Source organism: Zootermopsis nevadensis, unplaced genomic scaffold (genome assembly GCF_977971745.1).
Source record: "Zootermopsis nevadensis isolate Lab colony 2312 unplaced genomic scaffold, Znev_1.0 Znev_ptg000001l, whole genome shotgun sequence".
Lineage (NCBI taxonomy): Eukaryota > Metazoa > Arthropoda > Insecta > Blattodea > Termopsidae > Zootermopsis > Zootermopsis nevadensis.
This window is the reverse complement of record NW_028259133.1, coordinates 13,211,608-13,229,151: the sequence shown is the minus strand read 5'-3', so window position 1 is coordinate 13,229,151 and position 17,544 is coordinate 13,211,608. Positions and strand designations below refer to the sequence as shown.

The 17,544-nt window shown below is 37.8% G+C and overlaps 1 protein-coding gene across 1 annotated transcript in view; it reads right to left on the bottom strand.

The window, feature by feature from the left end:
* Positions 1 to 9,972, bottom strand: part of LOC110829510 (C3 and PZP-like alpha-2-macroglobulin domain-containing protein 8) — a 163,999-nt gene extending 154,027 nt beyond the window's left edge. The window contains exons 1-2 of the mRNA XM_087347232.1: positions 9,894 to 9,972; positions 9,440 to 9,509 (exon numbers count right to left, since the gene is read on the bottom strand). Coding sequence (XP_087203358.1) covers positions 9,440 to 9,509; positions 9,894 to 9,925 — 102 coding nt within the window. The 5' untranslated portion in view covers positions 9,926 to 9,972. The remainder of the gene's footprint in view (positions 1 to 9,439; positions 9,510 to 9,893) is intronic.
* Between the last annotated feature and the right edge of the window lie 7,572 nt (positions 9,973 to 17,544).

Below are 17,544 nucleotides of genomic sequence, written 5' to 3'. Positions count from 1 at the left end.
CATACTGACTCCGTCATCAGGGCGATGAGTATGAAGATTTCTGTATTCTGGGTTGTTGCGCTGTGGAGTCTGGTCGATGTTAACCAACGTTTCAGAGGTCATACTGCCTCCGTCATCAGGGCGATGAGTATGAAGATTTCTGTATTCTGGGTTGTTGCGCTGTGTAGTCTGGTCGATGTTAACCAACGTTTCAGAGGTCATACTGCCTCCGTCATCAGGATTATATTGCTTATCGTCACCATCGCTTGGTCGAAAACTCCACAATTATATCTACATCTCAGACGTATCAATTTCAAATTCGTATGATGTTCTGGACTCAGAATAAGTCATGACGAAGATATGTTTATCAGCTTTAAAATCTGTTAAGAAAGAGAAATTAAATTTTTTGAAGTAGGATCTTGGTGGAAGCCTTGCTAATGTCTCGTACGGTCATTAACGCCATTACCGATACTAAACGCCACAGAGTGTAATTATCCAAGGAGTGTAATCTAAGGAGCAATCTTTTTTTCTCGTACTCTCAATTACATGTTCACAATCATCGTATATTTAACTAGCGAAGACAATTTAAGACGCCGAGATATCTGCGATTATCTGTCAGCCAGCGAACTGGTTTTATGTTACGTAAATAATTACCCTGAAATTTTAATTACATAAAAATCTGATTTAAGAGAATTTTTATGGTAACCGAGATATTTTTATGAATCAGTAATTTAACATAAAGGCTAACATGACAGTATACCTGAATAATGTTCCACACCAAGTACGTTAGTTATGAAACTAAAAGTTTCAGATTACATCATATTTCATAAACAGGCATAGCTCTGTAAATAAAACTGGATACGGGCTTAATGGCCCAGGTTAAATTACCAATAAGGTCATGACTCTTCGACGGATATCTTTTGGTTCTCACATAAAACAGTGATTACTGCCCTGCATAATATTAACCGGCTGATCGTTGTAATAGTTAGTCGGTGATTCACTTCGGTATAAAAACATAATGTTACAGCCTATATTTAGCTGAGCTGTGTACTTTGAAGGGATAAAGAACGTTTAGTTAAATGATACAAGGGGACCAGATTCGAACATGGGCCGTACCAAAGAATAAACTCCATACATTTGCCGCGCTCATTGAAATTTACGAGGCAATGAAACTAAACATAGTGTTTGGTGTAATAAACGTGTTTGTATGTATAATGTTTATGTCTGAATAAAATAATGGTTCTTAAAATTTGTTTGACACTTTTCAAAACGAAAAATTGTTGACGGAAAAATATATGGATCTATTACTATAATATAATTTAATAACGACACTTTATTTCTGATATCACTTAATTGTTAATTTATCTCAAAATAAAAGTAACAATAATCATACATTTCAAAATAATACTATGTTTTGTAGTTTTAGGTATATAAATTGAAGCAATGGTTTGAATGAAAACTAAAACGGGCGATCTAAGTAACGCAGATTATTGAAATTTTAAATGCAAAACAGTTTGAAACTCGCGTGACCGTCTGTTGTAATAACATAATACGGCAGCTATGGAAGTGCCCCCTGCATCACTCTATGTAATTACATAGCCTGAAGACATACAGGATTCTGGAAATTTAATAATATATGCACGTTTCACAAACAAGTCACTGAACTAATTCAGTTCCATAGTTCCTGAAAATGTAATTTTGGATTTAATGCCTATATTCGCTTTATCAACTTATAAATGCTTCTTTAACAGTGTAAATAATCGATATTTTAAATGTCAGTATACGTTCCTCCTAAGCTACATCAACCCAAGATTATTTTAACCCATAACCACAAATACTGCATATCGGCAGATTTGATAACGTTACAACGCAATTTTATTATCCGGAACAATTTCTGTAATGATTCTCCTTCCGCAAATGACTGTGTTACTTTCATCTTCAACATAACTCACATGAACTATTAGTAACGGATTACAGGCACTCCTATTCAAAATTACAATTTTATTTTGTAAAACTCATTACACCTGTTGACAGGTGTTTATCTTGATGTGCATCTGAATATTCAAAGACTTTTAAAAGGTCTATAATATACTTACTAGAAACTTATTTTGTACAGAGACAGTCTTTAATTTGTTTGAATTTACACACATTTTATGTCGAAAGAGTGTAATGTACAGACAGATGCGTGTTAAGAAAATTAGCTGTGCTGTAATATTTAAGTTCCTTTTAACCCTCTATTACATGTAGTTAGAGTATACAATAATGAAAAATCAGATTCCCTAAAAAGTGGGGCATTTCGTGACCAGCTGAGCGCTTATAATCTTATAAAAAGAGACTATGCTCGGTGTAATTTGTTAATATGTACTTGCGCATTGTCAGAAATTCTTTCATATTAATAATGCTGCGAAATGTATCGTGGATCATGAAGGCTGCAGAACAATACCCTCATACTCAACCAGAATTAATATTAGCACAACAACAACAATAACAGCTTTCACTAACAAATTAATTCTTGGAAATTTTCCAACAGAAAACTAAGTAACCAAATAAGCTCGTAAGAACTACTTGTTGAGACTACCTGCAAAGTTTCCAGACACTGTTTGCGAATCAAATTTTCCAAACTTTGTGATTAAGTTTTGTTCTGATGCGGGCCAATGTTTCGCAACAAACTTTTTCGTTACTGACTGAATCTCAACAGCGGTTACTGTCAGCATGAAAATGTCGGTATTCACACAAAAGACTTCAAGCTCAGTCTTCATTCAAGAGTCTGCTCATTTTCGTTAAGCTCCCACATGTATCTCACATCCCTACAAGGCTTTCTGTCTGCAAGATAAAAATTTAAAATTCCTACAAGTGAAAAGCTAAATCCTCCTTGCTTCTCCTGAGAAATTAATATAGATATCACGACACATACAACTCAGTGGACTTTTAAATTTCGAGTCCACACTGAAGACTGTAGCGTTTAGACAAATACAGAATGAACTAAAAATTTAAAATCTACGAGAAGAACACCAAAGAAATTATGCTGAATATCAGTTAGACAAATCTCTAAGTAAATGTATAGAATGTGGATGAACGTAAGTAAGGTGAAGTAAGCAGTGTCATGAAATGAAAGCCTGCTTAGCATTCATATAAATGTATGACGTCAAAACACACAGCTACTCTCAGGAAACAAAATACGTTTCCAATTGTACTGTTGAAATAGGGCCCACATTTCTGTATCTAAAGACGAATATCTTGTAATAGATCTGCAAAAATCTTCTTTTTTCTTCAAAAAATGACCGTGAAATCTGCGGATCGTATGATGTTAAACTATTTTGACACCAGGATTAAGGGTTTGCATCCTGATAAGGAAATAAATGTTATCAGTATTTTCTGTTTGTTTCTTGTGGGTAGAAACCTTGATAACTTTTTCATTTACGACGCTTCACTTTATAAGACTACATTTTATCACTGATAAACAAGATAAAAATAGTTATGTTTGCAATGCTTTTCTACGTTGTAGCCAGCATTACGCTTCTAGATCCCACATACTGTATAGAGCCTGAAGATGGTCTACTGATTCCGAAACATGTACCTACTAATTAACACCAAACTGTGTCAATGCAATTTGCTAATATTGTTGTGTGACGATAATGTAATTGTTATTAATTTACTCTGAGATATATATCCAGAACAGGATGCTTTCATTTAATCACAATATTCGACTTCGCAACTTATTAGATGATTATTCAAACACTTTCATGCAATGACATTTATTCGCATTTATTCAAGATGCATTCACGTCTATTTATCAATGACTAAATATGATGACAGTAAAACCGCTTCATCACTGTGACCAGTTGGTTTATACAGCCATGTTCGCCATCCTTATTAGAGCAATTGAGTCGACAGACAGAGAGATTCGGCCCGGCTTGATGAGCTTAATTGCAACCAATTACTTTACGTTCCGCGCTGCAAATCACTTAGCTATGGTGAATAATACCTTTCTTCTCATGTCTATCTATGTCTCTCTCTTTGGTCTCTCTTGCTCTCATTTTCAGATAAACGAGTTTCTTTAATACTCACTACTCCATTTTTTATCTTCGTAAATCAACCGTAAATTTATATTCATATTTCTTCGTAGATCTTACGAAATATAAGTGGATGAAACAGCCAGGGCAGTAGCATTCGAATTTGTCACTTTCACACTACAAAATTACAAAATCCAATCCTCAGTTTTAAGATTTACGATTCAATTCCGTTTCCGTAAAACACACAATTTGGTAATTGATTTCGTGTGAGAAGCTCGAGATAAAATCGCCCGCTTCTACGAGAACCAAGAGCGAACGCTTTTCACACAATTCACAAATTTGCAGCAAAAACAGAGCGAGTTAAAAAGCGAATCAAAGTGGACGAAACTTTGATCCAGACAGCAGAGTTGGCGGTTTAATATGCCATGTTCCAAACGTTTCCCCCCCAAATATCTTTATTAACCACACTTTGAACTACAACCGAAAATGTTCATGTCTACCCGCAAGGAACAGGCGGACTCAAATATGCGTATCGTAAAAAGAGTAAGTAGGTTTCGAGGTTCCCACGGCTATGAGCATGAAGATGACTGATTTCTGGGAGATGGTTAAGCTAACGGGTTCCAGGGCGACAACAGTACATGGCTTCACTTCAGTTTGCTGTCCTGGGAAACCCCCCCCACCCCACCCCCCCAGTTCTCTCTGCCAACGACGCCCTCACTAAGCTACCAAATTTATTTGCCGATCAAAACTCAAGAATTTCCGAACTTCAACGCAGCTTCGGCGCTACGGTCGTTTGATACACAACCAAAGCAGTGTGCTATATCCGTCGACCTAGCTTCATAGCCGATGACGTATTAATTCATATGTGAAAGGTTTTCTTTGAAAATGGAACAGCTAGTCAGTTAGTCCACAAATTGTTCTCCATTTTGAAACCCAAGGGCCCATTACCGGAGTAATTTGACTGTATTCTGAGCCAGTATAATCCAATTCATATCCTTATAACCTATTCCTCTTGAATACATTTTAATATTATCCTCATATCCACGACATAGACTTCCAAATGGTCTCCTTTCCTCCAGGTTTTGCGACTAAAATTTTATGGGCATTTCTAATTTACCACATGCGTGCTACAAGTCTTGTCGATATCATCCACGTAGATTTTATCACATTAATAACATTTTATTGAAACCAATTATGAATCACGTCACTACGCAATTCCACACATCCTTGTGTTACTTCAAATTCAAAAGTCCTTCTCAAAAATAAATTTTCTTCGTGAAGTTTTATCTCGTGTTGTAATCCGTTTTCAATAACAGAAAACACCATGTGTCTTGGAACGTACTTCCTACACCACGAAAAGAATGGGAATTATAAAAATATTAATTTAGAACAGTTTTTATACTTACCTCTTTCATTCCTTACCCATGAAAGAACTCAGGGTTTCGCGTATATTAGAGCCCTGTGGCAGCTCATAAATATTTTGTTCTTGTGTGCCTTTGCCTGTAATGAATACTAATATAGCTACTGAGAAGGAACTGTGTGGCCCTAGGGATGGGATCCCCTAATTGCAGCGCAATTTCTAAGAGTTGGAATAAAACATGAAGCTGGAAATGGATACACACGGAAGAGTGTGGGTTTATGAAGAAGAGATGAGCGAACTAGAATGGCGAGGCAGAGAAGAACAAAGTTATATTTCTCCGAGCCTCTAAATAAGAAATTACGTACTACAAGAATGGGTTAAGGGAAGCAATTTATTTTCTGTTTAAATTCGTATTTATTTGATCTGAAATTATCGAGAGTGTAATAGAATCTACACTACCACTTCTACGTTTGTTTGTTTTTCCATATGAGTAACAGTGGTATTAAGCCCATGGTTGATTTGCGCCTTTGTTATCTACGCAGCAACCAGCTGGAGTCGCTACTTGGGATGATGTGGCAGAATACGTTTGGAAATTCAGCGTAAATCGAAGAGAACGCCTTTCTAATCCTTTGCTTTTGATACCATTGTTGCATTTGTTAGTCCTTTTGTTGCCTTGATGGCGTCAACGCCTTTAATGTGGCGTGAAGAACACACTCACAATTTCAATGTAATCCAAAAAGTACACTTTCCGATCTCATCATAAAACCCGGTATGTTCTTTTTGCCTATATCCAAAAATGATAATAAATTCAGAATCATTAAAATATGAACAAGTTTTTGAAAGAATTCACTGGCATGTCATACCTACAAAATTTAATATAAATCGTCCAACTGCGTAGAATTTATTAAATATGGGAACATAGACATATATACAATCAGTAAAACAGTATGGCACAGTAAGCCTAAATAAAAGAAGACAATAACCAAAGAATTCTAACACGAGTTTCGATTTCAAAAACGATTCCCAGGAAAAGGCTGAACAGACGAAATATCTTAATTCTTGTTTGGTGAACTATCTCGGCGACACAGTGTTTTAAAATTAGCACTGTTACAACAAAATCCTTAGGTTCGACACCGAAAATGCCAGAAGCTACAATTTGATATTGAGTCAGTTGCATCAAACTCTTATCCTCAAACCCATACTTCCTAAGAACCATCTTAAAGCTACCGTACCATATCCTACTCGGAGTTCCAAACTGGCATTTTCAAACACTATTTGTTCCCATCCACAATTTACAGACAGGCTTCCCTAATCACAACTCGCGACCAGTCATCCTCTTCTTGCTATTGGTATTGATCTACGAGGGACTTCGGTTGCCCCAGACACTCAAAAAGCTATTGGACCCATTATCCCCCCTGATATTGTTGGGGCCCTTCAAAGATCACTGACTGCAATGCTTGAGCCAGAACTGACCCGACTGAGGCCCTCCTAACAGCTATCGGCTCTAGAGATGCAGAGCAGAAGATCACTAATCAGAATGTGGACAACCCTTGGCATTGACGGCGTTCCTCCTCCTACCCGCATTTCCTGCATGTGGTGCTTTTAAAGAGGCCCATCATATGTAGACGTCGCCTCAACGTACAGCAACGTCAACAGTCCCTTCATGGTCCTATCGCTGTAAGGAAGCACGTGACCTTGGGTGCGCAGAAGATGAAAATGGTTCTTTCCAAAGTATCATCAGTTAATTAAATGTCTTTAAATAACCAATGAAACACACTCCACAACAAATATATCCTCCAGGGTTACGTTACTTTGTAACAGATTGTTATTAAGGTTTAGATTAATGTAATTTTCGATTAGTTAAAAATGTGGTACAATATATTTTACTTGGAGAGACATTTTGCAGGCGAAATTATATCCTAACACTACAATTTCATAATCAGTCTTCATTACAGTTGCACTGAATGCAAATAATATGTAGTATAGGTTTCATGACTATATTTAATTTCGGTTCCATTGCAGACTCTCAATCTCATTTCATCCACCACCTTTGTTAACGCGAAAACAATGGAACACCAAAACGTGATTAAAATAAAAGGATACGCCATGAGCTAATATGGGTCGTCAATGTTTCATTTTTAATTATTTATTTCGTGTATTTCAGGGGTTTTTTTAAACTTCGAAGCTTACAGTTTTGCATTAATGTATATCACGTTCATTCAAACATGTCACATTTCAAACTTTGTCTATTCGAACATCACATAACGGATGGAGTGGGTAATCAATGATGTGGAAGATCGTGTTAATAGAGGACTGGTCATTAGCGATCTAATAATAACGGGGATATTGAAGCCACTGCCTCCGGAACTGAACAGCGTAGCTCAACAACAAAACCGGATACAGACAGACATTGCATTGCACCGTCGGTTGTGGGTAGTGCCTCACGAAAAGCGGCTTCTAGCAGTATTCGCCACAGCCACAGCAACAACTGGACTGTTTACGTAGGCAAAATAACAAACTCCAAGGAGCATAACCCTTCCTGAGAAGATGATAGTCACTCAGCTGGTCAAGCAATTATTTGCCTTTTGTGCTAACAAAATGTTCACTACTGTCTTCACAAAACCATGCCACTGCACTCTTAAATCAAATTCAGTCCACATTCCATATAATTAAGACCTATTTTAATAATGTTTTTCCATCAATCCTTCCCTTCACCTTCAACTACTAAAATTCTGTATGTATTTCTCATCTTTTCCATATGTGTTATATACATTTCCCATTCCATCCGTGATTAGACCACCTTAATATTTGGCAGTACGCATAAATTATGGATTTCATCAACATACATTGCTCTCCAACCCCCAATGCATCTCCTCTCTTAGGCCCCATAAGCAAAGCAGCATAACCAATGACTGCTTTCCTCCGGTTATGTAGGCTTTCACTTTTCAGGGAGACCAACATCGACATTCACTTCCAGGTTTACCGGTCTACATACGAGTTCATTACTTTCATAAAATGTCTTAATTGGAAACGTTTTTCTTTACAAGCAACTCTTAATTCGTTCCTCATTCAAGGAGTAGACTAAAGTCATAGAATTTCTAAGAGAAAATGTGTCTGAAGGTTTACACTAATGTTTTTGGTAAATCTTGACCATTCGAGGATAATTTTCTTACATTCTATTTACACTCTGAAAGCGTCCATTACAGATACAGACATGTTACATGCTTACGACCGATATCGGACGCAATGCCCAGGTCCGAACTTTGTGAGTAAGGGTGAATATTGTTTGCAGAGATGGTCTCTCGGCAGATGATGCATAACGGACAACAAATTTCTGTGTTCATATACACGCATTGATTGTAGGTTCTTCTGTTGTAACGCAATTTAACTAGGACTGTGACATCCGCAAGCATGACGTCACGACAAAATACGAAAAAATATAATGAGGACACAAAGACTAAGAAACAAGAAAAATAAATTTGTACAAATATCATCTGATTGTTTTATATATTGACACGATATATTTCAGAAAGAAAGGGACTTCAGGCGACAGATTGATACAGCGTGATCCTGAACATGTCTGTGACAGACAGACAAAACACGAGTGCCCATGTGAACAGAATTAGGTTTGAGGACATCAAATATACAGTATAAGTTATATCTGACAGTGAAAGTATAAATTAAAAAATACATTCTTTCGCGAAATTAAAATGTAGGCCTACAAGTTATGAATATGCGGTTTATGTTAAATACAAAACTCTTTGCCATCATACATTGGGGAGTGGAGAGAAATCCGCTTGTTTTTAACTTCAGTATCCATTTCTGACGAAGAGAAGAATCCCGGTCCTTGACGGGGATACATTAATTAGTTATCGTTTATTTTCGTTTTTGCGTTTGCACGACTTTGGGATTGGAAATACGAACCATCTCCTAAATCACGTGCTAATAAGGTAGGACTGATTCAGTTGCTTGAATTGTGTAATACGCTAAGACTGTTTTGATAGATCATTAGAACATCATGAGCCTGCTCTGTTCATGCAGTCGGGCATATACATAACGAATAGCAATACAGACGCACGGTACTTACCGCAAGTAGAAGCCAGTGGTGAGGAATGCTCTTGTGACCCCAATTAGCCTGGACCATAATGATGCTCAATCTACACAAACAAGAGAGTAAGACGTTCACAAAACGTCCAACAAATCATTTGCGTTGTGCTGTACATCTTAACAAGATCTGTGTATTTTCCTGTGAAATGCAAATAATATATTCTGCCGAATAATCCGATACTCGGGGATATTTCAGCTTCTCAGGACAGAAATTTTTTATAAATAACTGTGGTATTATGAAAATGTCTTTTGATATTTCTTACATACTATATCATTTTAAGACCAAAACATTTGGTAACAGAACGGGAATTAAAATAAGCAATCTGTTGCAAGGTGTGGGCCTGTACTAATCCCAGTAAAACTCTGCTCACATAGGCTATAAAATGTCATGTTAAGGCTCTAACAAGCGGTTATTACCAGAAGAAAATACGTACGTGTCTGTCGTACAAGACGAGACAGTCAACATCGGTGTGGTACTATCTTAATGACGTTTCTGTGTGCTACTGCATCCTAGCTAGAGACTTATCTAGAACGCGGACATGTTACAGTGCAACTTATAAATATTACCAACGTAAACGGAGTTGGAAAAGTTTCTTCCTTTCAGTTGTCACTACTGGTCTGTAAGGTAGGAAACAATGTGGCAGGTATATATCCCACCTAAAATCCACTTACTAAATTCTACTATATATGAAGGACGTTAAAAGACTTTGCTATTAAAAATAATTAGTTTGCCGAGATTAAGCAAGGAAGCGATGCTGAAAAGAGGATTTAGTTGGAGCGCCGGAAGGGGGGGACGGGGTAGGAGAAATGGAGACAAATCCTCCTGGTCTGCTTGTTCCGCCGAGGAGAAAGCAACTAATTGCACTGAGCAAAGCAAAGCACAGTGTACGAAACTGGGGATGTCGACCTCCATAAAGAAAAATGACAGACGTCATTTGCCTTATTATTACAATGTAATGTGTGCGTGTGTACTTTACGTCCTCCTGCGATGAGATTTAAGGTTTTCACGGAGGTGAAATTGTACCTGTTGGTCTTCTGTATGAAACGCCGTAGGAGAAAAATACTGCCTCCGTCTTCAAGGAAATTCAGCACTGAAGGCGAAAGCAGCATGTTCCTATGAAATGTTTGTGCCTGCCTACATGTCTATGGTACGCGAAAGGCCACATTTGACATCTGTGTCGTTTTCGTCATGCAATACGAAATAGGTGTTACATATAACATGTTACTAACAAACTTATTAATCCACAAAAATATACTTTGTCATACATTGTATTTGAAAGGAAGGAAAGTTTCTGTTTTGCAGTACCCACAACACTGTGTAGAGACAGACTTATTCAGAAAAGCGGAACCTATACGTTTTAATATAACCGTGGTAATGAGTAAGGACTGGTGTGGTAAATCTTGTAGCCCTGATGAGTGTTTATAATCCTCGTTATTAAATTTTATGTTCGGTCACTGTCCTCTTGCGCTAGCCTACACATGAAAATGTGTCTAATAGATTTAGTACAGTTATTATGTGTATAATTAACCGAACACATTTTCTTTCTGTGATGGTAAAACTGTTTTTGCAGAAACCAAGAAAATAAGTTACCGTAACTCAGTAATTTTCCATCACAAAAAATTGTTGTTACTCTTCATCACTGAAATGCAAATGACTAAATCTTTTAATGGAGTACTCCAAATCGTTTTCAGAAACCCTATTCTACTCACTACCGGTCTTATCTGATACAATTAGTCTTCACTCCACGAAGATTTACATGATATTTCACTCACAAAAATTGTTTTTAAATTTTTAATACGGATTTAGTCGTTTCAAGCGTTTAAAAGATCAGAAATAATTGTATAGTTTTCTTGTGATGTCCAAACAAGACTTTCGACTAATTTGTAAATTATTAATTCATTTATTTCAGTTCTTTTTAATGCAAAATGGAATTTTGCAACTAGTCTACAATCCCTGGGCTTTCCATAATATTTTTACAGTTCTGTATTTTAATTTTCTACATAAACATTTGCTTACTACTTTGTTGATTTTAGAAATTACTGTCTGATTCCATTTTTGGAAGCCGTTCTCTACCGTAGAAAGTTCTGTGTGTCTTGCACTTTTCTTTGTAGAAACCAATGAATTCTTTATATCTTACACGAACTGAAGTCAATAAAAAGATTTAAGTGGCACGTTACAGCAAATCTTGTTGACTTAAAGTAAATGTTTAACTCGATTTAATGTCAATGTCAATAAAAACATACGAAATGTTAGGAAAGGAAACGAATTGTAAAATACATAGATTATCTCTTTATGAATTATACGTTTTCTGAATTCAGGGCAAAAACATAATATTAAAATAACAAATATATCCTTCGAATACATACTAGTAAAGATCATATATTTGGGAACGACAGTAATAAATCACAATTACATTCACAAAGAAGTAAAGATCTAAAGATGGCTGACCTCTGGATTGTTGCGCCGTGTAGTCTGGTAGAAGTTTACTGACGTTTCAGAGGTTCTTGCTGCCTCCATCACCAGGGTGATGATGGAGGATATGCCTGATGATGGAAGCAGCAAGGGTCTATGAAATGTCGGTGAATTTTACGAGACTATACGGCTCAACAATCCAGAGGATAGCCATCTTCGGACTCACCGCCGTGAAAACCTCAAATCCTACTAAGTTAAAATATGATTAAATTCGGGAAATGCTTGCCCTCCTATGTAATCCAGAAGCTTTCATGTCCCACCTGAAAAGCCTAAATACTTAAATAAACATAATTACAATTTTTCCATTTACTCTAAATGGGGTTTGAATCTTTGTTCCTTTATCTAGATGGAAATCACAGGGTCAGGATGTTTGAGAACACAGTGCTGATGAGAAGTATTGGACCTATGAAAGAGTAAGTAACAGTAAGATGGCGAAAAATACAGGAAGGTAGCATCATAATTTGTAAAGTTCTACAAATATTATGTTGACTAAATAAAAGGGGTCATGTGGGTGGGAGAATCATTCACGAGGCGAAGTGAAATGCATTAAGAATTTTCTGTTAGAAAACCTGAAAAAACAGATCACTTCAGAAACCTACGTATTAATGACGGGGTAAGAATAATACTGAAGCCGATTTTAATGAAATATGGTATTCGCGTGTGCAATGGTATCATCAGGAGCCCATTGATAGGCGTTTGTAAACACGGTGATAAAGCTCAGTATTGAGAGGAGGAGGAGGAGGTCATTTCTTATTCAGCTCAGTGCTTATCGACTTTTCAAGAAGGATTCTCCTGGAGTTAGTTCTGTTTTGAGCGAGGAGGGTACAAAAACAAGACTCTCTGACAACGCCTTCTCGTAGTGCCCCATGGGTATCTTTAAACCAGCTTCTCTGCCACGGATGCGCTGTGCATTGTAAGGTCAAGACGTAAAGAGGATGCAGTATAGAGCCGCAGTAAATAAGGACTTGTTTGTCGGGTGGTGCAGTGATCGTCTGACCGTCTACCATAGCAACCTGAGCCAGCATGAGTAAGAGGACCACGCCTTGAGGCTGACTTGGCCACACCCGTACCACACTGGCAGACTGGTTGATGCCCTGGGGCCCATATTCTGTTACCGCGCTCACAGCATATATCACATCTCACTTTTATGGGCACTATACATGTCTAAGACGGGAGAGGACATGTAGGATGCATGGAATAAATTAAAAATGTATGCAACATCCTGCTCAGAAATCCTCAGGAGAAAAGATCACTTGGGGGTAGGGGGAGGCCAGGGCGTAGATCTTGAGTAAGGTGTGACGCGGTGGACTTGGCGCAACTCAAAAGGGTTCGTCGGCTGTTTTTTGCAAAGACCGTAATTGATGTGAAAATGGCTGTCTTATGGACTGTCGCGCCGCAGCCATGAAAACCTGAAATTTCTCTATAATGGGTCTTCTATTTCATACAAGCAGCAAATTTGTATAACATACGAGAAACTACCAACTCAGTATCAGTTACATACAAAGAGCTATTCGTTTAGTTTACGTCTATCACCGATCAGAACGCTTATCATACTCCTTTGAGATTCCACAAATATATCCCATTTTTATTATCTTCGTATGTTTGCTAATTACCGGATAAACAAACAGCTTTGTAGCTTATTTCTTTGACACGGTCATGTTAGAATTGGATAGTAAAAATAATATTCGTACTGAGGATTTGTGCCGTTGAGTTATCACGAACGTAGGCGGGTATCATTTCATGCGACATTCTGTACAAACATTTACGATGAAGCGCGTATCCTCCAGTTAGCTCGTCATCCAAACGCGAACTCGTTATCCAAAATCTTCCCAACAAAATCGAGCACGTTGCAAACGAATTCGCAAAGGATTTCGCAGTCAGTGAGTCAAAACCAGGGATGTACAGGATTCAGTTCGCCTTAAGTTCTGCTTTGATGTGCACATTGTGGAAGACTGGTGTGTGTCTGACAAATTTCTGGCATTCAACAGAACTGTTAACTTATATGCCATTTTTTGGGGGTAATTTTTCAACAGTTCAGGAACATAACCCCAAATTATAATATCCCGCTTGTGGGAAATAGCAACTCGAATTACGAATTTTCAATTTAAAATCTCTGTCAAAAAGGGTGTTATAGTAAGTACTGCCTGTACTACTAACATGACCTTGTATTTTCCTTGCATTCGAATTTGACAGAAACGTACGAGTATGTTTAAAATTACGCACCGGACAGGTAAGACTGCTCCTGTCGAGAGAAGGAAAGCGTGAAAAGCCACAGCCCGGAAAAGCAAAATTTCGTGGCTTTATATAGTGCTACTGTATATCTTCGTATCTTTTATGAGCGTGACCCTCGTCCGAAGGACGAACACGTGTTGAAGATGATTGAGAAACGTGGAATGAGGGGATTTATTGGGCGTCTGAGCGGCATCAGAATAAAAACAAGGGTGGAGAATATTACATAATGAGAATCTTCATACGTCGTACTTTTCAGCAAATATTAATTATGGTGGCCAAACGAAGACGGAAGAGATACGGAAACTTGTAGCACGCAGACAAGAAAATTATTCAGAACTGTAATTGAAAAACCAAAGGGAAGGGACGATTTAAAGACCTAGATATAGACGGGTGCATAAAATTAAAATGGACATTAAAGAAACAGAGCTTGAATATAGATTCAGATGGCTCAGGATAATGTATAAACGCGGACTCATGAAAACTGAAATATACCTTCGGGGTTCCATAAAACACTGGAATTTCTTACCTAGCTGTACGATCAAAGACTCTGCTGTCAACTTGCTGTTAACTTTTAACTAACAAAGAAAAATAATTCATGTAAGGTGAAAATAGTTACAAATACGTATGAAGGAGGTTCAGATTACTACTATAGATGTATCAAGAGATAAATAATATCAATACTTTGGGCTCAGATTTATTTGAATAATATTTTCTCTCAATGACTGTAACATTTCGGCCGTACTCACATAAACGTAATCAACGAAAATAGAATGGCATGAAAGAAAAACTGAAACACTGCCTGCACAGAAACGCCAGTCCGCCACTGACAACTGAGAACGATATCTATTAGCGATTCGTCTCGCGTGTCGGAAGTACAGGGAGACCACACCCTGGCGCCTACAGGGCACGCTACCAAACTAACGTGACTGCAGCCTAACCCTGGTTTATCTAGCTATCTGCCCTCCCCCCATCGCACCCCGCCGCATCAGGTCAGTATTATTCACATACCATAAATGGATCATAATATTTACAGTGTAGTTTAAAACCCTCCTCGCACATAACTAAGGTTGCGAAAGTGTTACCTTTCCGCCTGTTTTGAAACTAAAATTATGTACACATTTCTCACATCAAAAAACAGAAAAAAGTAGTTATTTTAATATGTATTAGTGCATCACAGTGACTAAAAGTATTACAGAACGCAAGAGACCGAGGTTTGAATCCCGCTTGGTCCAAGCAACATTTCGGATTATTTTTGTAATTACTCCTAACGCTATAATGATGGCGGCAGCAACAACCTCTGAAACGTCTGCAAACATTTACCAGACTGCACGGCGCAACATCCTGACTTAACGATGCACGTAAGGTTGTACGTAATGAGACTAATAAATATCTGGGCAAGGAAGACTGAATTCAAAATAATCTGCAGGGAGGTTGTAAGCAGCTTAGGTCCTTCGTGGACCGGTGTGGATTCTGCAGAGGGGCACGCAAGCGATTCTTTTTAAGCTTTCTCAAATTCTATGAGTGCCCAATCACCGCATCGGGAAAACATAAATCACAAAACAATCTCAGAGACCACTACGTGACCCTTGCAGACAAACTGGGACTAATGTGGTTACGAACACGAGTTTGGAATTAATAATGAATCATTTTGGCACGGAAAGATTGTCTTCTAAATGTAGGGGACGTTGTATTTAATCGGTACGACGCGAATAATAAATGAATCTAAATCATTCAACGATTTATACAAATAACCTCATGAGAATAATAAAGTCTTTTCGGGCGGAAAGTACTCATAAGAACCAACCACTGGACACGATTCTGAGCCAAGTTCATACCATCACATCACGTTTCTTTAAGTCTGTATAACACAGCCATGAACGCCGAATTACCTTTTCACCTTCAAGTTTTCAGATTACAATTTTGTACGCATTTGTAACCTTTCCCATTAATTACACATGTCCCATCCACCAGACTCTTCTTGATTTGACCAATCACAAATTAAGAAGCTCAACAGCATTTTATCCTGATAATTCCTCGGGATTTGTTCTCAAATATCCTCAATCTATGTTCTTTCATGAGGGCAAGACATTTGCCAACTTTATCAAGTTTTAAATTCAACTATGTTAATGTGACACAGTCTAATAAGGAGAACTACATTGTAATACAATAATTATATGTCAGTGTTTCGCCGTTTCTAATACGTAGTGAAACATAAAATGACGTATTTGAATGAAGATCGGAACTGATTCAAAAATTTTCAAAGAATGATAACCGAGATACCCCTCACACATTATAAGGGCATACAGATTTGTTCCTGTTGTGTGGGTAATATAATACACAGATGGTGATGCCATGATATCCCATTATTTTTCTCGTTACACGGGATCATATTATTCCTGACGATCCAATTCAATTTTCTCTGACGCGCTTTGTAAATTGGTGTGACTATCTTTTACTCCTTTAGTCTCCCCCGAGGGAGCCCTTGTGTTGAATTGCGAATTGCACAGAAGCAAGAACAGACTATTGATTACGAATTAAGTATAAGAAAATATTGACCAATACAGGCGAGATTTCAGGTTCCAACGGCAGGTAATATGACGACTGTCTTCTGTGATTTTGCACCGTGATGTCTTGTAGAAGTTTGTCGACGTTTTAGATGCGCCTGCTGCCTCCATCATCCGGGCAATGGAGGCAGGAAGCACATCTGAAACTTCGGTGAACGTCTTTAAAACTACACCGCCACAGCATCCCAGAAGGCCATCTTCAGTTTCTGGAACGATAACCTATATTGAACAATGACTTTCATTGAGTTCTCTATAATAAAATCTGCGGAAAATAATATAATTTATCTGTCAGAGTACTTTTGTCCAGACAGGCGTAGACACCAAATTTTGAAAATGCAACATATTTAATATTTCCTAATGGTATACTCAAATGAGTCCCTTGTCACCAAGGCAATCACCGATGGCGGTCTCCTGTGAACACGCCAATTAAACTTTGAGTTCCATACAAGCGGAATTTCTGTTAAATAGAGTTGGTTACTTGGTTAGTACTTAAATAAAGTTTCTTGTTAAAATATCCCCAACTGAGTTTAACAGTGTGCTTAGTTGCCTTCAAAATTTCGCCTTCAACAGCTAGATACTTCTGACAGCGGTCTTGTAGTTGCTTGAAACATTTCCGGAAGATGCCTTACTCGACTTCCTGCAGTATTCTCGAAGCTACTTGGATGGTGTTCTGAGAATTTCAAAAAAACGCTCAAGTTTTGTGTGGAATAAGCGTGGTGCACACTGTGCAGTTATACACTTCAACCTGTTACAAAATTCATACAAAGACAGCATATTTAACATGCAAAGCCAAATTATTCAGCGTTTCGATATAAC